At 35.8% G+C, this 19,478-nt stretch overlaps 3 protein-coding genes and 2 pseudogenes across 5 annotated transcripts; 4 read left to right on the top strand and 1 right to left on the bottom strand.

Moving 5' to 3' along the window:
* Positions 42–3,528, top strand: LOC104713918 (annotated as a pseudogene).
* Positions 4,268–5,052, bottom strand: LOC104715931 (B3 domain-containing protein At2g24670-like). The gene is given in 2 exon segments (XM_010433295.1): positions 4,268–4,726; positions 4,729–5,052. Coding segments are annotated over 2 exon segments (783 nt in total).
* On the top strand, positions 7,162–11,310 carry LOC104713916 (annotated as a pseudogene).
* On the top strand, positions 11,774–15,391 carry LOC104713917 (B3 domain-containing protein REM13-like). Of its 2 annotated transcripts, XM_010431146.1 has the most exons (8): positions 11,774–12,161; positions 12,250–12,499; positions 12,592–12,684; positions 12,773–12,903; positions 13,408–13,908; positions 13,998–14,327; positions 14,416–14,772; positions 14,863–15,391. In XM_010431146.1, exons 1-8 carry the CDS (start codon positions 12,096–12,098, stop codon positions 15,106–15,108), a joined length of 1,974 nt encoding a protein of 657 aa, XP_010429448.1. In that variant the 5' UTR covers positions 11,774–12,095; the 3' UTR covers positions 15,109–15,391. The 2 variants fall into 2 exon arrangements, with proteins under 2 accessions (XP_010429448.1, XP_010429449.1); XM_010431147.1 differs by lacking the exon at positions 14,416–14,772.
* Positions 16,661–19,162, top strand: LOC104713915 (B3 domain-containing protein REM14-like). 2 transcript variants are annotated; one of them, XM_010431144.1, is made up of 7 exons: positions 16,661–16,877; positions 16,997–17,279; positions 17,377–17,462; positions 17,544–17,856; positions 17,954–18,078; positions 18,173–18,640; positions 18,725–19,162. In XM_010431144.1, exons 1-7 carry the CDS (start codon positions 16,824–16,826, stop codon positions 18,980–18,982), a joined length of 1,587 nt encoding a protein of 528 aa, XP_010429446.1. In that variant the 5' UTR covers positions 16,661–16,823; the 3' UTR covers positions 18,983–19,162. The 2 variants fall into 2 exon arrangements, with proteins under 2 accessions (XP_010429446.1, XP_019085121.1); XM_019229576.1 differs by having other exon boundaries at positions 17,359–17,462.

Here is a 19,478-nt window from a genome sequence, read left to right as displayed (position 1 = left end):
AAAAAAAAAAAAAAAAAAAAAAAAAAAAAAAAAAAAAAAAAAAAAAAAAAAAAAGGAAGAGTCTTTTTCACCTGAGACAGCAATTTCTAGGGTTTCTGTTTTCTGGGTCTTCGAAGCTTCGAGAAGAAAGAAGCGGAGACTAGAAGAGGCACAGTGTAAACTGGGGTTTGAGAGAGATGGTGTTAAATTTGTCAGATTTCGGACTTTGTTACTATGAGAATCAAGATTTACCGGCTCCAAGCAGCAACAATGATCAGGACAAGACCGGTGAGTTTGATTCTGTTTCGTTTTAACGATATAAACTGCAAAGTTGAAGTTTTTATGTGAAAGGAAACTGTGCTTAGGAAAGCAATTTTAAGCGTTTTGTCTGATTCAGGTTTTTCAGAAATGGGTGAACTTTAGCGCCGTTTGAGAAAGATTTTGTCTTGTGTGTATCTTTGTCTTAGTCCTAGATGTTTGACGCAGGTAACATTTCGAGGAAGAAGCTTCGGCGTATGAGAACAGATGAAGGTGATGATTATCAGGACAACACTGGTAACGCATGTTCTTTTCTATCTTTGTCTTGTGTGGATCTGTACAGATTACTTAGTGTGATGAGGTTGTTATAAGAACAGTTTGAGATAAAAGTTTGTTTTTTTTAGAACAGTTTGAAAGAAAAGCATTAAAAGGTTTAACAAGTTTGGTTTTTCTACTGATGCAGAACATGTGAGAAAGAAGAAAATGAAGAACAATTTAGACACAGAAGTTGATTCTTCTTCATCAGACCACTCTTGTTTTGTTGCCCTTGTCACAGCTTGGAATCTACATAAAGATACTCTGGTGCTTATACTTTATGTTGTTTTTGCATACTGTGGTTTAATCAATGAAACTGCTGTTACTAAAGTTGGGCACTTTGGTTCAAACTTAACTTCAATGGAGTTTCCCAAATTTATTTTGAACTTTAGTTTGGTTCTCTTTGGTGTGTATACTGAAGTAAATACCAAATTTCATTCGATTCTTTTTGGTCTGGTCTGATTTGATTTGTCCTATATGCTATTGGAATCATGATAGTACTGAAGAAAGTGTTGTCTCACATTTGGTATACTATAGTTAAGATGGTTAGTAGATGAAACTAAAGCAAAGTTTTTTGTTGCAGTCTCTTCCACAAGATTTAACAAGCTCAGTTGGTCTTCAAAGAAGTTGTAGTGAGATTGTTGTAACAGATGAAAGGGAAAGATCATGGCCATTGGATCTGAGGTTCAACAAATCATCTGAAACTTTCTACATAACCCGAGGTTGGAGAAGTTTCTGTAATGAAAACGGTAAAAAAGCAGGAGGCGTCTTTGTTTTCAAACTAGTTGGAAACAGGGAAACTCCAGTTCTCAGTTTCTGTTCTACTGAATCTGTCAACGATGGAACACAAGGAGACAAGAACAACAAAGAAAACTGTGTGCAGCTGGAGAGAAAGCAGAAGCGTATGAGATTTAGAGTTTCAACTTTATCAAGCCAAAACCGGTTTGTGGCATTAACACTTACACATAACAGCCTCAAAAAAGGTAGACAGGTGAGTTCATTGATCAAGTCTTGTTTCAGAGGGTAAGTTAAGTTCTATCTCTTACACTCTTTTTAACTGTGTTATCCGTTCAATTTTGTTTTAGTATCTTCCATCGTCATTCGTAAGAAAAAATGTCTTGGACAAACATGGGATGATAACTCTGTTGGGCAAAGCTGGTATGAAGTGGCGGGCAAGTCTTAAACGGGAAGCTAATGGAAGTATGGTTTTGGGAAAGGGCTGGAGAGATTTCGTTAACGCAAACGGCTTAACGAGCGGCAAATCTTTCACATTGGAGGCAATTTCGGAGAAGGGAACTCCTATGCTCAGTTTGTGCAGTACACAGTCCACAAGTGATAGAAGTCAGCAACGAGAGTGTTCCAAAGCTTTCGAGAAAGAGTCGATTTCTACAAAACCTAGTAGTGGAAATAAAATGAGGAAAGCAAAAGACAAAAGAGAAAGGAGGAGAGACTCATTACCAGCTAGTATGAACCGTTTCGTGACTTTAACTCAAACACATGCCAACCTCATTAAAGGTAGACAGGTGAGTTCATCAACCAACTCTTGTTTCAGAACGTATGTTAAGTTTTATCTCTTGCACTCTTATTAACTGTGTTATCCGTTCCATTATGTTTAAGTATCTTCCATTGTCATTCGCAATAGCAAATGGCTTGGACAAACCTGGTATTATAACTCTGGTTGGCGAAGATGGTGCAAAGTGGGAGGCAAATCTTTTAAGGGGAAAAAGAGGAACAATGTGTCTCGGAAAGGGCTGGAGACATTTCACTAGAGCAAACAGCATAAAGTGTGGCGAGTCTTTCACATTGAAGGCAATTTTGGAGAACGGAACTCTTATGCTAAGTTTGTGCAATACACAGTCCACAAGTGATAGAAACCAGCAATTCCAAAGATAGCGAGAAAGAGTCCATTTTAGCAGGACATAGCAGTGGAAAAGAGACCAGGAAAGCAAAAGACAAAATAGAAGGGAGGAGAGACTCATTACCAGCAAGCATGAACCGATTCGTGACTTTAACACTTAGACATGACAACCTCATAACAGGTAGACGGGTGAGTTCATCAATCAACTCTTATTTTAGAAGGTATGTTAAGTTTTATCTCTTGCACTTTTATTAACTGTGTTATCCGTTCAATTATGTTTCAGTATCTTCCATTTTCATTCACAAGAGAGAATGGCTTGGACAAACCTGGGAAGATAAATTTGATTGGCAAAGATGGTACAAAGTGGGAGGCCAATATTGGACGGGGAAAAACAGGAATGATGTGTATCGGAAAAGGCTGGAAAGATTTTGCTATAGCAAACGGCTTAAAGAGCGGCGAATCATTCACGTTGGAGGCAATTTTGGAGAACGGAACTCCTATGCTCAGTTTGTTCAGTACAGAGGCCACAAGTGGTAGAAGCCAGCAAGGAGAGCTTTGCAAGGATAGCGAGAAAGGGTCGATTGCTGCTGAACCTACCAGTAGAAACAAAGCCACTAGCAACAGAGAGGAGAGGAGAGACTCGTCTTCAACAATCAATAATCGATTCGTGAGATTAACACTCGCACCAGAAGATGTCAGAGACTGTAAGCTAGTAAGTTCATCAGATAAGTCTTGTTTCGAAGATGTGTTAGTTTATGTCTTGACTCCAATTAGTAACGAATTGTGTTTATTCAAATATATATTTTGAAGATTATTCCAAGTCAGTTCATGAAGGCTAATGGCATCAACAAGCTCGGGGGATAACTATCTTGGGTCAACACAGAATGAAGTGCTTTGCATATCTACTCTCAAAAGATGGATTTGTGGCTCTGGGATCTGGTTGGAAGGGCTTTTGTGAGGCTAATGGCGTTAAGATAGGAGATTCATTCACTTTGGAATGTATTTGTGAACAAGACACAACTCCTGTGTTTAAGTTCAGTTCCAACTCCGTAGCGTAAAGATATTAAAATGTTAAAACTAAAAGCATGTAAAGTTGACAAGCCTTGCTTTAAAACTAAAAACCCTTTTTGTTTGTTAAGTTAAAAATATATATATGCCTAATAACATACGAGAAAAACTTGGTATTTTGGTTTTTATATATAGAGTTAGTGTTTCTAATGACACCTAACTTTAAACTGAAATAAGGTCAACAGAGTGGATTTTATGCAGGCAATGGGTTTTATGTATTATATTCTGTTATGTGTGAATTTTGAATCTATAAAGCCAGTATGGCATATACTTATTGTTGCCTTATGTCACAAGAATAGAGAAACGTCTAGATTTATTTGTCCGGATTGGTAAGCTTTTAGATTATTGATTTGAGGATTTGATTTATAGATATGTATATAAAAAAAATCAGTGTATATATGGAGTTTTTGTGTTGGTTTTATTATGAAAAGTCATAATGCTAATGTTAGTTAGAGCGTGTTTTCTTTCTTATTAAATCAGTTGCAATAAAATCAATTTTCTCGTTTACTAAAAACACTACTGTATCTTAGTAGTAGAATTGCGAAACGTTAAACATCCACATTATAAATTAAAACTAATAATCAAAACCTACTAAAAAAACTAATAATCAACCAACAAATCCAAAAAATAAACCACATTAGAAACCTTAAAAATTCCATTAACAATAAATAAATGAAAATAAAAAAAAAAACCTAAAAACTCCCTTAGAGAAGAAATAACCCAAGCTTCCTTGTCAGGCAAGTCATCATTATGTGTTTAGTAACCTTAAGAAGCCTTATCGTCCCAGAATCACTCGGCGGAGAAAGGAACGATAACGAAATAGAGTTGGTCTTCGGAGCGGAAAGACCAGAGGCTGATCTGATCTTTACTCTCTAGACTGAAATCTTTAACCACTTGATTCCAATTTGTAACCAAATTGTATACAGGACAGTCCCCCATCATCCATAATTTCAGTCTCATGATATATTCCTTAACTTCAGTTCGATAAGTAGCCAAGAGTATCGCGTTTACTCCTACTTTAGGAAGCCTATTGGCATCATTTTCAATGATAAGTTCTTCCGCGTGGTTCAAGAAATCCAACTCCACAATTTGGCTGATAGGTATCGAGAGACGATTGTTGTTTGCAACCACATCCGTTTTGGTCAATGCTTTATCTATAATCTTCTTTGAATTGTCTTCCTCGTCTCCATCGTTCTTTTCTCTCATCAACCTGATCAGCCACTCTGGCGTCGGGTTTCTTACCTGGGAAACTTAAAAGGTTCTGTACTGCCTTTTGCCTTCTTAGATTTCCGTTCCTTGAGAGGAAACCTAGGAGGGAGATTATGTAAGTTTCTAGTGTCATTAAGGTCTTCTTCTTTATGCATAGACTCCATGTCGACGGTAGAAGAACCAGTAGCAATCGTCGTCGAGCTCGAGCTTTCGTTTCTTCGAAAAGACCTTCTCCACTCCGCATGATTAAGCATACGTAACCTAAGTCTCCGATACTCTTCCCTCGTTGGCTTTGAGCTTTTCATAATCAGTAATGTTTCTGCAGCCTCTACATCTTTAGACACCTCTTCTTCTTCGATCAGCATAGCTTTCTTTCTTTCTTTTTGTAATAGAAAGAAATAATTAAGTTATGTATATATATAATACGGAGATAGGATTTATATTAGTATTTGGAGTTGTTTTCAAAGTTATCTAGTTTATTTTTTTTTTTAAGATGTAAATATAGTGTTTACTTGATTGATTAGGATTTAAGAGCCATATTATTACGAACAATTTTATATCTTTAAAAACTCAGCTTAATATGTAATATAGGGAGATCCTTGTCGTCCTTCTTCTATTAGGATTTTATATTACTGTTTGGAGTTGTTGTCAAAATTATCTTGTATATATATATATATATTTAAATATGTAACTATAGTGTCTACTTGATTTATTAGAAATTGAATGCCAAAATTATTTACGAACAATTTTGTATTTTTACAAACTCTGCTTAATATTCTGGAAATTATCTAGCGATCAGAATTTTTTTTTTTTTTTGCTAGCTTTATATATATTGTTGCTCCAGGACAAAATGACCAAAATAGAAATACCAAACCGAACATATATAATTGAAAAAAAAAACAAAATTTTAATATATCCGAATGAATCTTTGAATAACCAACCGAACTACTCGGATTTGAACCATATCGAACCAAAAATCAAATGAAGCCTACTACATACAACGTTGGCTCTTTAATATTTTCCTCAAAATTTCCAAACTTTTTTTTCTCTCTTTGTCCTAAACAGATTCCTAAAAAATATCATATAATTTGTTGGGATACAATCTAAATCCCACATCTGAAGTTTGAAGGGACTATCATTAATGTATAAAGTTTTATGGTCAATCTACTAATTGCCAATTGGTTTTTAGTTGGAAGTTCAAGATAAGCCCAAAAATTTAACATGGTATCAGAGCCCAAGTTCAAATTCTGGTGAACTTAGAAAAGTGGATACAAAATGCCTCTTGTTAACTCAAGTAATGGGGACCGAAAAAGAGGTTTATTATCGGTTCAAGTGGGATCGGTTCGAGATGGAGTTATTATCTCGAGGAGGCGTGTTAATAAGGGAGATTGTTGGGATACAATCCAAATTCCACATCTGAAGTTTGAAGAGACTATCAATAATGTATAAATGTTTAGGGTCAATCTACTAATTGCCAATTGGTTTTTAGTTGGAAATCCAAGATAAGCTCAAAATTTAACATAACTAAGTACACAATAGACCCTACTGATGTGATATGCCCATGATGTTGCATTTCTCAAAAGCTTCCACCATCCGATGCATGCATGTTTCATCCATGCATACTCAAGTCTTGTAAGTAGTAGTCTTGAGGCTGGTAAAACAATTCAGGGTTTTGAAATCCTAAGATAGTACTATCTCCCAACTCCCAAGCCACTCCAAAAACCGTCATTCCAAACATCTTAGCTATAATCATCCGTAAAAATGTTACCGTTCAGCATCTACGACAAAAAGAAAAAGGAAAAAATAATCCTCTTATATTTTGAGTTGGTTCTTTAATATCCTCCTTAGAAATTTCCACTCTCCAGATTGTCTATGGTTGTGTCATTGATCATTTACCATTTTTCATCGCATGTGGTACTGTTTTCTACAACACCTGTATCCGAGCTATCATGGAACTATAGTCGGATTATTGTACTTCTACTTTTACTGTTTTTAACCTTGTTGTATCAAAAACATTGATAGCCTTGTATTAAGTTTTTGAGTAATTGAATGAATCACAAGCTTTGCCCCAAAAAAGAAACAAAAAATGAAATATTTAATAGTTACACTCTCTACATATACAACTCTATGACATTTGTTAATACACTTTTACTTATATACTTATTTTTATTCGTTAAACTGCACATCAATTTACATAGCGTTATGTATTGTTGGAATGTGAAACATAAAAGCAGAGGAATTGGGCAAGAAAATAATAAAAGTTAGGGCAACCATTATATCTCCGAGTTATACAATATTACGATTCTATGATATAGCCGCGGAACCACGCTCTCGAGAATCCCACAATTCTCAACAGATAATAAATTGGACCGGTAAAGAATTTAATAGGCCCATTTATAATATACTCTGGCCCAATTGATCTGTCGAGAGATCGAGAAGCTTCTTTGATTTCGCCGGGAAAACAAAAAGCGAAGCCAGACAGAGCGAGAGAGTGAGAAATCAATGGAGATTCCGATTCTCCCACACAAATTCATAAACAGACCAAAATAAATTTTTGCCCCCAAAATAAAAAAAAAGTTGTTACTTCGAAAAAAAAATGTTCTAGGGTTTGTTTCCTTCTTCCCTTGAAGTGAGCTTCTTCAACAATGGCGACGACATCAAGGGTTCATCATCCGCAATTCTTCCATACACTTGTTCCTGGCTTTCACACTCACTTCGTAAACTATCTCTTCCTTCTTCTTCTTCTTCTTCTTCTTCTTCTTCTCTCTTTCTCTACGATTTTCATTTCTTCTGTTTAAAATCATTGTTTGATTTTGTGTTCTTGTAGACGATTCCTGAAGACTTCTTCTTAAAGTATGTTGAAGGAGGAAGCGTCGCGGAGGTGAAATCGGACGTTTCGGATAGAACCTGGCAAGTGAAGATGTCAGGTCGGAGATTTACTGACGGTTGGGAGGAGTTTACGGTGGCTAATTATTTTCGAATTGGAGATGTTGTCCTTGTTAGATATGTTGGGGATAGTGTGTTTCATGTTTCTGATTTAGGACCTAATCACTCGGAGATTCAAGACAATGACGAGGGTAAACTTAGTCTTTGTTCTGTGTTTTTGGAGGTTTGTGTTTGTTAGTAAAGAAAATAAACTGTTAATTTGCTAAATCAGGTAAAAAGCGTTTGCATCAAGTAGAGTTTTCATCAAACAATGAAGACGGTGATGATGATGAAGGTAACTTCACTTCTGTTTTGGATGATGTTAGATTGTATGAGTCCAGTACGACTGAAACAGTATTTTGAGGGTTTAACATGTGTGATGTTTTTGATAAAGAGCTTCCTAGAGAGAAGAGAGCGAGGAAAAACAGTGAAGGAGCGGAAGCAGTTTCTTCTTCTTCTTCATCAGCTGACGACAACTCGTGTTTTGTGTTACTTGTCACGGCTTTGAATCTAAGGACAGATAAACTGGTATTTACTTTACTCCTGCATTGACCTCAACATCATACTAATTGTTTTTGCATATTGTGGTTTCAAATCAACCACCATTTAAGTGTAGTCTACTTTGGTTTGGGAGAAAAACTGTAGATGCAAAATCATAAGTTAACTTCAATTTTGTCCTTTCTAAGTTTGGTAAAACATCTTAGGTAACTGTATGTATTTTAAGCTTCAAGTTGGATTTGGATTTAGTTCATCTTTGTCTACTTTCTTGTGGGAGAAACATTGCCGGAATTTTGTTTTGGTTCTGTTGGCTGATTTGGTTTTATTTCGATTGGTTCGAGTTGCTCTAACTGCCTACTACTACTACTACTATTTTCATGCCGTAGAGAATCATGTAACTAAAGAAAATGTTTGTTCACGTTTGCTACATGATTGTTAAGTTGGTTTATCATGAACCTTAAACAAAGAGTCATGAGGAAATTCTGAAAATGCCTGTGATATACAAAGCAGCCCCTAAGTAAATTAATCCAAGTCTTGTGTTATTTTGGTGCTTGCAGTATCTTCCACTACATTTCACAAGCTCAAATTGTCTTACGAGAAAATGCCGTGAGATTGTTCTAACAGATGGGAAGGAAAGATCATGGGCATTGGATCTGGGGTTCGACGAATCATCTGATACTTTCTACATAAGCCGAGGTTGGAGAAGTTTCTGTGATGAAAATGGTCAAAAAGCTGGAGGATTCTTTATGTTTCAACTAGTGGGAAACGGGGAAACGCCTGTGCTCAGTTTATATCCTACAGAATCCATTAGCGATAGAAGGCAAAGAGACTGTTCGGAAGCTAGCAAGAGAGAATCGGTTGCCACAAAACTTAGTAGTGTGGAAGAGAACATAGCAAGGGAGGGCAGTAAAGACGAGTGCAGCTCACCGGAGTCATTGATGGATATAGAAAAAAGGAAGTCTATTCTGAAACCAAGAGATTCACCATATTCATCATATTCGCCATGTCATAAGCGATTCATAAAATTTACACTTCCACCGTATTATGACAAAATTGGAAAACTGGTAAGTAAATCAAAAACAACTCTTGATTCTGCCCTTTATTAGTTTTGACTCATGTTTATTCAGCTCTGTCAAATATATACAGAGTGTTGTAGCACCCTTCGTGAGGGAGAATGGCATCAAGCCTGGGGAGATATTTCTTTTGGATAAAGATGGTAGAAGATGGTTGACAAATCTTCTACTGGACTGTAGAGGAACAATGGCTTTGGGAAAGGGTTGGAAAGATTTTGTAAAAGCAAACAGCTTAGAGTCGGGCTTCACACTCAAGTTGATATGGGAAGAAACAATTCCTGTGCTTAGTTTGTGCTGTGCAGAATCTAACAATGACAGAGAGCTAGAAGAGTTTTTAAAAGCTATTGAGAAGAAGAAGAGTCATCTGAAATGGAGAGATTCAACTCCATCAAGCCGAAAGCAATTTGTGACATTAACAATTACACCTTACAGTGTCGAAAATAGTATATTGGTAAGTTTATCAAACGATTCTTGTTTCAGTGGTTGTTAGTTTATTGTCCTTGAATTGGTTTTGACAAACTGTTTTGCTTAACTGAGATCATCAACAGCGTCTCTCAATGACATTCACGAGGGTGAATGATATCAAGCCTGGGATCGTTACTTTGTTGGGAAAAGACGGTATAAAGCACCAGACGAATTTGTTATTAGACAAAACATGTGGAAGGATGGCTTTTGGAAAAGGCTGGAAAGATTTTGTTAAAGGTAATGGCTTAAAGACAGGTGACACCTTCACGCTCAAGTTGCTTGGGAAGAGCAAACTCCTGTGTTCAGCTTGTGTCCAACAGAATGTAGCATTGGCAGAGAAGCAACAAACCAGAAAAAGTCTCTTCCCATCGAACCTAGCACCTGCAAAAAAATCAGCAAAGACAAGAACATCAAACATGACAACAGCAAAGAGAAAAACAACAAAGAGGAGAGGAGGTCAGTGGATAGAGAGAGGAATCAATCGAGGCAAACACAATATGTGACATTAACAATCACACCTTCTGGTGTCAAAAACTGTAGACTGGTAAGTTTATCAAACAATTCTTGTTTCGCAGATAACTTTTTCTTGCTTTAATTCTTACTTGTTTTATTCTCCTTTCAAATCATTGTCCAGGTTCTTTCAGCGCAATTTGCGAGGGATAATAATATTAACAAGCCTGGAACGATATATCTGTTGGATACAGATGGTACAAAGTGGCTGACAAAGCTTCACCGAGACAGCATAGGTAAAATGAGTTTGGGAGAAGGCTGGAAAGAGTTTGCTAAAGCAAATGACTTCAAGCAAGGCGACTCCTTTACGATGGAATTAATATGGGAAGACACAACTCCCATGCTCAGTCTGTTACGCAAAGAGTTTAGCAGTTCAAAATCTAACAAGGAAGAGTCGATTTTCTCAGAACCTAAAAACAGAGATTCATCCCCAACAATCGAAAACAGACTCGTGACATTAGCACTCACACCTGAAGATGTTAAGGCCAGTAAACTGGTAACTTCATCAAACTATTCTTGTTTCAGATTTGAGTTGGTTTCTATCTTGAACTATAATTGGTAATGAGAGATGTGTTTGTTCAAATCTTCTGCAGATTCTTCCAAGTCAATTCATGAAGGCTAATGGTATCAACAGACTTGGGAAGATAACTCTTTTGAGTGAAAACGGAATGGAATGGTCAGGCTATCTGTTGACAAGAGATGGAACTGTCGCTTTAGGCTGTGGTTGGAAAGGCTTTTGTGAGGCTAATGGCGTGCAGTTAGGAGAGCCTTTTACTTTGGAGTTCATCAATAAACAAGATACAACTCCGGTACTTAAGTTCTCTTCTCCGTAGACTAAACACAAAAGAAAAATTAATTAGGAAAAAGATAACATGTAGGTTTGTTGCTGGCTTTAGGTAAAAAGAATAGGATTGTGAGAAACGTTTAGATTTGTCCATTAGTTCCTTAAATTCTTAGGCTATATATATTACTTACTAAGACATCATCCGTATTGTTCTTATGTCGAAATTGTATCCGGATGATTGGCCAGCTCTAGATTATTATTAAATTTTAGGATTTAAGTACCAGTTTATGTACTTTGTGTTGACACCCTAGACCTAGAGACCAAATTTGAGTTTTGTTATGAAAATGTCTCCAGTCTTTTGCTCTATAGTTGCTACTTCATCTGTTTGTAGCAATTGATTTGAAGACACTATAGTGCCAAAAGTACAAACTCCATTGTTCTTTTTTTTTTTTAACATCAAGCTCTCCATTGCTTATTTATTGGGAAAAATGTCAAAACAAATCTTCAACAGTGAAAAATGCAAGAAAAAACTTTAACTTTGTCAAATAATTAGCTAATTTTATTGAAACTTAGCTATTTTACAGAGAAATCAACGAAAACTTTGAGATTTAAATGACAATTTGAAAATTCAAGTTTTTTTCTTTCTCTGATTTGAATGGTTGATTTTTTTTTCCTTTTTTTTTTTTTTAAACATTTTGTCCTTATGATGTTATGCATTACACACTAGACACTACACAGATTTCTATTGCGTTGCTATGTTGTTAGAGATTTTGTAGGCCCAAATCCATCCCATAGAACTTAGGCCGAATCTATCTGGTGACAGATGGTGAAGTGAAGCTTTGACCATCAAATCGGAAACGCTAACGGAGCGAGAGACGGAGAGAATTAATCAGTAATCGGAGATTCTTCAGGAGTAACCATTAGCAGTGGTGTCTCTGTGTTATTTAGTATCAATTTTAAAATGATTCTAAAAAGACAAACATGCCTATGCCTTTTCACTTTATTTACAAATTTGTGCCACTGTCGAAACTCCGTTAGAAAAAGGAAAGGTTTGTTTTTTTTTTTTTTTTAAAGGAAAGGTTTGTTACTTAAGAAAACTTCTAGGGTTTTTTTTTTGTTTCTCTGCTCTTGAAGTTGCTTCTTCAATTCAACAATGGCGAAATCAAGAGTTCACCCGCAGTTCTTCCACACACTTGCTTCTGGCTTTCACACACAACTCGTATGTAAACTATCTCTTTCTCTGTGGACCAAGCTAGTCCAGAGATTTCTTTGTTCTGTTTTGGTTCAATTTCTTTGTGTTGTTGCAGACGGTTCCTGAAGAATTCTTCTCAAATTATATTGAAGGAAGAAGAAGCGTCGTGGAGCTTAAATCGGATGTTTCGGACAGAACCTGGAAAGTGAAGATGTCTGGTCGGAGACTTACTAGTGGCTGGGAAGAGTTTGCGTTGGCTCATGAGTTTCAGATCGGTGATGTTGTTGTTGTTAGATATGTAGGTGATTTGGTGTTCCATGTTTCGGATTTAGGACCTAATTACTCGGAGATTCAAGACTATAAGGGTAAACTAAGTCTTGTTCTGAATTCTGATTCTGTGTTTGGAGATTAGTGTTCAAAGATGTGTTAGTAAGAGAAGAACTGTTTGCTAAATTAGGTAAAGATTTGTTGAAAAAGCGTTTGCATCCAAGAACACAAGTAGACTTTTCATCAAACCATGGAGATGTTCTTGATGATGAGGATAGCGTAGGTAAATAATTAGTTCTTTTGTATTCTATTGTGTTATTGACTGTACATGTATCCAGGGGTTTAATATGTGGGATGTTTCTCTGATACAGTGATTCCCAGAAAGAAGAAAGCGAAGAACATTCAAGAATCCGAAGCAGATGCAGTTTCTTCATCTTTGTCATCAGACAACTCATGTTTTGTGGCTCTTGTCACGGCTTCGAATCTACTCTCAGATACACTGGTAATTTAATTTACTCTTGCATTGGCCATAATATCATACTAATGGCTTAGTTACTCACTAAATGAAGGGCTGTTTCTAGTGTTGGGCATTTAGGTGTGTAGTCTAGTTTTGTTTGGAAGCAAAATCAAAAGTGAACTTCATTTTTTGTTTTGGTTCAGTTTGACAATACACACTATATGTATTTTAGCTTTAAGTTGGACTTTTGTTTATCTTTTTTTACTTTGGTGTGGGAGTAACCTTGCTGTAGTAAAAAACTGAATTCTGTTTGGTTTCATTGAAACTGGGTTGATTTGCTCTAGTTGCATACTACTCCTACTTACATGCATATAGAATCATGAAACTAAAGAAACTGTTTGGTCACGTTTGCTATGTATTATTTGTATGTTGGTTAGCCAAGAAACTAAAGAAAGAGTCATGAGGAAAATTCTGAAAATGACTGTGAAAATACAAAGCGGGCTCCTATAGTAGACTAATCCGAGTCTTGTGTTGATCTTGTTCTTGCAGTATCTTCCACTACATTTCACAAGCGCAAATGGTCTTACAAGAAAATGCCGCGAGATTGTTTTAACAGACGGAGGGGACAGATTATGGATATTGGATCTGAGGTTCAACGAATCATCTAATACTTTTTATATAACCCGCAGTTGGAGAAATTTCTGCGATGAAAACGGTCAAAAAGCAGGAGGTTTCTTTATGTTTCAACTAGTGAGAAACGAGGAAACACCTGTGCTCAGTTTATCCCCTACAGAGTCCACTAGTGATAGAAGGCAAAAGGACTGTTCAGAAGCTAGCAAGAGAGAATCTGTTGCTACAAAACTTAGTTGTGAGGAAGAGAACATATCAGGGGAAGGTAGTAAGGACGAGTGCAGCCCACCGGAGTCATTGACAGAAAAAAAGAAGGATGCTCCAGAACGAAAATTTTCATCATATTCATCATACTCGTCGCGTCATAAGCGATTCATAACATTTACACTTCCACCGGATTATATCAGACTTGAAAAACTGGTTAGTTTATGGTACTGTTTATGAAATACAACTCTTGATTCTGCCCTTATTTGTTTTGACTCATGTATTATTCGTTCAAATATCTACAGTGTCTTCCAAAGCCATTCGTGAGGGAAAATGGCATCAAGCCTGGGGAGATGTATCTATTGGGTAAAGATGGTAAAAAGTGGCTGATTAAACTAATACTAGACAACAAAGGAACAACGAAAATGAGAAAGGGTTGGAAAGATTTTGTTAAAGAGAACAACTTAAAGTCAAGCTTCACACTCAAGTTGATATGGGAAGACACAACTCCGGTGCTTAGTTTGTGTGATGCAGAATCTACTAGTGACAGCGAGCAAGAAGATTGTTCTCCATCGAGCCAAAAACAATTTGTGACATTAACAATTACATCTTCTGGTATCAAAAAGTGTAGACTGGTAAGTTTATCTTTGCGTATAACTCTTACTTGTTTTATCACATAACAAGAGGGTATTAATGTTTTTCTCCTTCCAAATCATTGTCCAGGTTCTTTCAGCGCAATTTGCGAGGGAGAATGATATTGACAAGCCTGGAACGATATATCTGGTGGGTACAGATGGTACAAAGTGGCTGACTAACGTTCAACGAGACAACAAAGGAACAATGACTTTGGGAAAAGGTTGGAAAGAATTTGCTGAAGCAAATGACATAAAGATAGGTGAACCCTTTAAGATGGAGTTAATATGGGATGACAAAACCCCTATGCTTAGTCTGTTGAGTACAAAGCCTAGCAGTTCAAAAGCTAACGAGGAAGAGTCCATTTCCTCAGATTCATCCCCAACAATAGATAACCGAGTGGTGACATTAACACTCACACATGAAGATGTCAAAGCCTGTAAACTGGTAACTTCGTTAAACTATTCTTGTTTCAGATTTAAGTTAGTTTCTTTCTTGAGTTATAATTGATAATGTGTTTGTTCAAATCTTTTGCAGCAACTTCCAAGTCAATTCATGAAGGCTAATGGTATAAACAGACTTGGGAAGATAAGTCTTTTGAGTGAAAGCGGAATGGAATGGTCAGGATATCTGTTGTCAAGAGATGGAACTGTCTCCTTGGGTTGTGGTTGGGAAGGATTTTGTGAGGCTAATGGCGTCAAGTTAGGACAATCTTTTACTTTGGAGTTCAGTTATGTAGAAGATACAACTCCAGTACTTAAGTTTTGTTCTCAGAGAGGCTAAATACAAAAATGATCAATTAGGAATGTATAAAAACAAGTAAAGGCATATACAACCATTTAAAAAATTTTGGTTAGTTGAGTTCTAAAATAGGTTTACAACTTTTGTAGCTGAAAATATAAGAAATTTTGAGAATAATATGAATGGTAGGGGCTGCGCGAACGCAAACCCCCTCTGCCACAAATAATGACGCAGGCTCTTCCTCTTGGGAAGACCTTAGGCTAAGCACCCCAACGTTATGTGCAATGTGGTCACTAGCCTAGGCCACTCGTCTTCATGATCACGAGTCGACCCCGTCCAGGTAAGTAATTTGAAAGAACCATCTACCTCTTGATTTATACTCCACTGGTCACAGTCATAATTTTGTATCCAAGCGATGTGGGACTATTTTTGTTAACACATCGTGTCGTTTTAAGCTCCTGGTTTCCAACAACGTGCTGGTTCTCACAACCCCAATTAATGTCTGGTTTTGATTACCTATATATAGATTTCCAGCACAATCAACGTTGATGTTACATAACTTGTATGATTCGTATTTCATAGCTTAATCTTCATAGTATAGACTATAGATGCAGGAGCAAGTGTCGTTTATGCCAAAACAGTTTAAAAACACACAAAGCAAAAAAATCAATATTCAATGTAGAAAATTCTTCCAGAACCGAACCGGACTGTTTAACCAAAATCGGTTCTAAGAACTAAACTTTAGTAGTACAGTAAAACCTCTATAAATTAATACTCTATAAATTAATAAATACTATAAATTAATAAATTTTGCTAGTTCCAAGTCGGGCCAGTGTAAAAAATAACAAAATTCGATAAGATAATAAGATAATAATTTTTTTGAAATCTCCATGTAAAATATAGTCCCAATAATATCATAAATTAATAATCATGTAATATATATATATATATATATATATATATATATATATATATATATATATAATGTATGTTTCTCCTAAAGCTCATATCTATAAAACAATTGTTATGTTGTATTTTTATGTTGTATTGTCATAAAAATAGCTAATTTTTTAAAAAGTTTTCAATTTCTAGATATTCATCATTTATATTTTGATAATTTAATTGACTATTAAATTATAACAATTGATATTATTAAATATGAATTTATGTATATCATGTGTATAAGTGAGTTTGTCTATTGTATTTGTAATTTATTGTTAATAATGTTTTCTATATATTACAAATTCAATTCCAATACCATAAAATTTACAAAATCGGAAAGTATAATTTTATTCTGCTAAAATTGTCTCAATTCATAATTTTTAAAATTCAAACTATTAAAAATATATCTATAAAATAATAATTATTAATTTACACTATAAAATAATAATTATTAATTTATAGATAAATTAATATCACTTTAAATTAATAAAATGTTTTGGTCCCAACATTATTAATTTATAGAGGTTTTACTGTATATGGATTAGTTAAAAAAAAAACAAAAAATAGTAGTACGTATATGGATATAATAAGATAAGAAAAAAAAGGTTCACAATAAATATTCATATTAAAGTCATCTACCTAAAAAAATGTCATCGAAGGGTCTTATTGAGTGACAATGGTTATAAATGCTGTCAGAGTTTCAAGAACACTAAAATAAACTGTCGTCTTCAAGTTGGAATTGTTGTTACAATTCTTTCCTCCAAGAAACTGTGCCGTAGACTTTGGGAGATTTAGAGCTTCGCAAGATTTTGGGGATGCCAAATAAACATTTCTTCAAGCCTCTTCTTCCCGGATTTCACAGCCACTTGGTACTCTCTCTCTCTCTCTCTCTCTCTCTCTCAATACCATTTTTTATATATTGTGTCTGTCTCTCTGAGAAGCTAATTGAGAAAGATGAGTCTGGTTTTGTATTTGCATGTTGGTTCAGACAATTCCTGTAGCCTTCTTCTTGAAGTATATAAAAGGAAGAGATGAGCAGAAGAAGACGGCAAGGCTAAGATCAGACGCGTCCAAGATAATCTGGAATGTGAAGTTAGATGGCAAAAGACTCACTGATGGTTGGAAAGAGTTCGCTCTTGCACATAATCTTCGAATCGGCGACATTGTTATTTTCAGACAAGAGAGAGACTTGGCTTTCTATGTGACACTATTGGGACCTAGCTGTTGTGAGATTCGATATGGTTCTTGTTTAGAAGAGGAGACCAACCTCGGTGAGTTGTGTTCTGTTCTGACTCTGTGTTCATATGGATCTGTTGGTAGAAAGAACCAGTTTGACTATTTAACACTTAGATTCTCTTCTTTTTCCAGAGAAGAAGAAGGAGAAGAAAAGTCCAAATGAAGACTCTTGTTTTGTGGCTAACGTCGCGCCTTCGAGTCTACGTTATGACTCATTGGTACAGTTCTCGATCTTCATCTGAACTCCAGTAGGAAACTCTCATTCTAGGGTCTGAATTTATTGTAATGTTTTTCTTCAGCTTTTTCCAAAGGCTTTTGTGAGGGAAAATGGTGTAGTCACTGGATCTGGAGAGATTGTTCTGATGAATGAAAAGGGCAGATCATGGACTTTAAAAATGAAACAAAAGCCATCATGCGGAACGATTTATGTCAGAGGAGGTTGGATCAATTTTTGTGATGCCAATGGACTTAAAAGTGGAGATACCGTCACTTTCAAACTGATCCAAAGAGGAAGAACTCGTGTTTTACGTTTGTTAGCTAAAGAGTCAAAACAAGAAGCTAATGATGTGTCTCTTTCCACAGAACCGGAGAGCGATGAAGATAGCAACATCGGTGAGTTGTGTTCTGTCTGATCTCTATCTTTAACCATGACACTTGACATTAAAGAAATGTGCACATATTTGCTTAGTTTCATTCCTTTCTTTTTCAGGGAAGATTCAAAGGCAGAGGAAAATGAAAAAGAGTCCAAGAAGAGACACAGAGTCGTCCTCTTCACTAGATCCCTCTTGTTTTGTGGCTAGTATTGCGCCTTCGTCGCTACGTTATGACACAATGGTATATTCTACTGTCTCTATTTGAACCAAAATAAAAACTCTTTGACTCTCAATTAGATAACGTTCATGTTGTAATATTGTTATGATTTTTTCAGTATCTTCCAAAGAAGTTTATGAGGGAAAATGGAATATATACAAAACATGGAGAGATAATTCTGATGAACCAAAAGGGCAGATCATGGACTCTAGATTTGAAACGAAAGAAGTGGTGCGGAACTTTTTGCATCAAACGTGGATGGAAAAGTTTCTGTCGTGCCAATGGCCTTAGTGCTGGAAGTATAATAACTTTCAAACTGATCAAAAAAAGAGGAACTCTCACTCTACGTTTGATCCCAAATGAGGGGGAAGAAGAAGAAGAGATCTCAGAAGCTAACAAAGTAGAGTCTCTTTCGAGAGATCAGGAAAGCGATGAAGAGAGTAGCCATGACGAGAAAATCTCACAGGAATGCTCAAGAAGAAATGAAAAGAAGCGTAGATTGAGATGGATAGCTTCATCTTCACCATCGAAAAACCGATTTGTGACATTAACTCTTACACCTTACAACGTCTCAGCTTCTGTACTGGTTAGTTTCATCACTCCAAAGAAGCATTGTCTTTGTTATATTGTCTATAAAATCTTAATCTTTTTGTGTGAATCTGTGTTGCAGCGTCTTCCAATACCCTTTACAAGGATGAATGGCATCGATAAAGAAACTAAAATGACTCTGTTGGATAAACAAGGTAAGAAATGGTCCACGAAACTGCATTTAGAGGACGATAAAAGTAAAAGACTAAGAATGGTAGGAGGCTGGAAAGGATTCCTCCAAGCTAACTGTGTGAAGGCTAATGAATCGATCAGGTTGGAGCTGATTTGGGAAGAAGAGAAAAGTTGTGTTCTTAAGTTCCGCTCCAAGGTGAACCTATAAACCAAATGAAACTGTATGAGTTTAATGTTTAAATGTATCAATGTTTGACTCTCTTTTCTTCGGTAAAATTTAACAATGGTAGCCATGACTCTTCCGGTCTAATTGTACTACAATGACAATGGTAGCCATGTTTAAATGTATGAGTTTTTCTATGTATGTTGTATGATCCGAGTAAGTTACTTCAAACTTTATCAAATTTTACTTATATTGGATTGTTTATACATATTTTGTACATCGATCTTGAAGCAACTTTATATGGTGTGACGTCACAACTAAAAAAAATGGCAATTCTCACAAATACCACAAAAATAAGCTTTGTTTCCAAATTTATCACATTATCTTTAATAAGCTTCTATTTATTTTTGCTTTTTTATTATTTATTACTCATAACTCATTTTCTTATATATATCATAATTTATTTTTATTTAGAAAGAGACATGTTATGTCTAATTATCATTAAAATTAAATTTCTTATAATGTAAATAAATCTACAAAA

The sequence above is a fragment of the Camelina sativa genome, chromosome 9, assembly GCF_000633955.1.
Source record: "Camelina sativa cultivar DH55 chromosome 9, Cs, whole genome shotgun sequence".
Lineage (NCBI taxonomy): Eukaryota > Viridiplantae > Streptophyta > Magnoliopsida > Brassicales > Brassicaceae > Camelina > Camelina sativa.
This window is presented reverse-complemented; position numbering and strand designations above follow the sequence as displayed.

What these genes read in the sequence shown, in the direction of transcription:
- LOC104713917 (XM_010431146.1), top strand. Translation starts at nt 12,096, where the DNA reads ATGGCGAAATCAAGAGTTCACCCGCAGTTCTTCCACACACTTGCTTCT. An exon ending in CTGGCTTTCACACACAACTC is followed by an intron (nt 12,162 to 12,249) that starts GTATGTAAACTA and finishes GTGTTGTTGCAG; the next exon opens with ACGGTTCCTGAAGAATTCTT. An exon ending in ATGTCAAAGCCTGTAAACTG is followed by an intron (nt 14,773 to 14,862) that starts GTAACTTCGTTA and finishes AATCTTTTGCAG; the next exon opens with CAACTTCCAAGTCAATTCAT.
- LOC104713915 (XM_019229576.1), top strand. Translation starts at nt 16,824, where the DNA reads ATGCCAAATAAACATTTCTTCAAGCCTCTTCTTCCCGGATTTCACAGC. An exon ending in CCGGATTTCACAGCCACTTG is followed by an intron (nt 16,878 to 16,996) that starts GTACTCTCTCTC and finishes ATGTTGGTTCAG; the next exon opens with ACAATTCCTGTAGCCTTCTT. An exon ending in AGAAGAGGAGACCAACCTCG is followed by an intron (nt 17,280 to 17,358) that starts GTGAGTTGTGTT and finishes TTTAACACTTAG; the next exon opens with ATTCTCTTCTTTTTCCAGAG.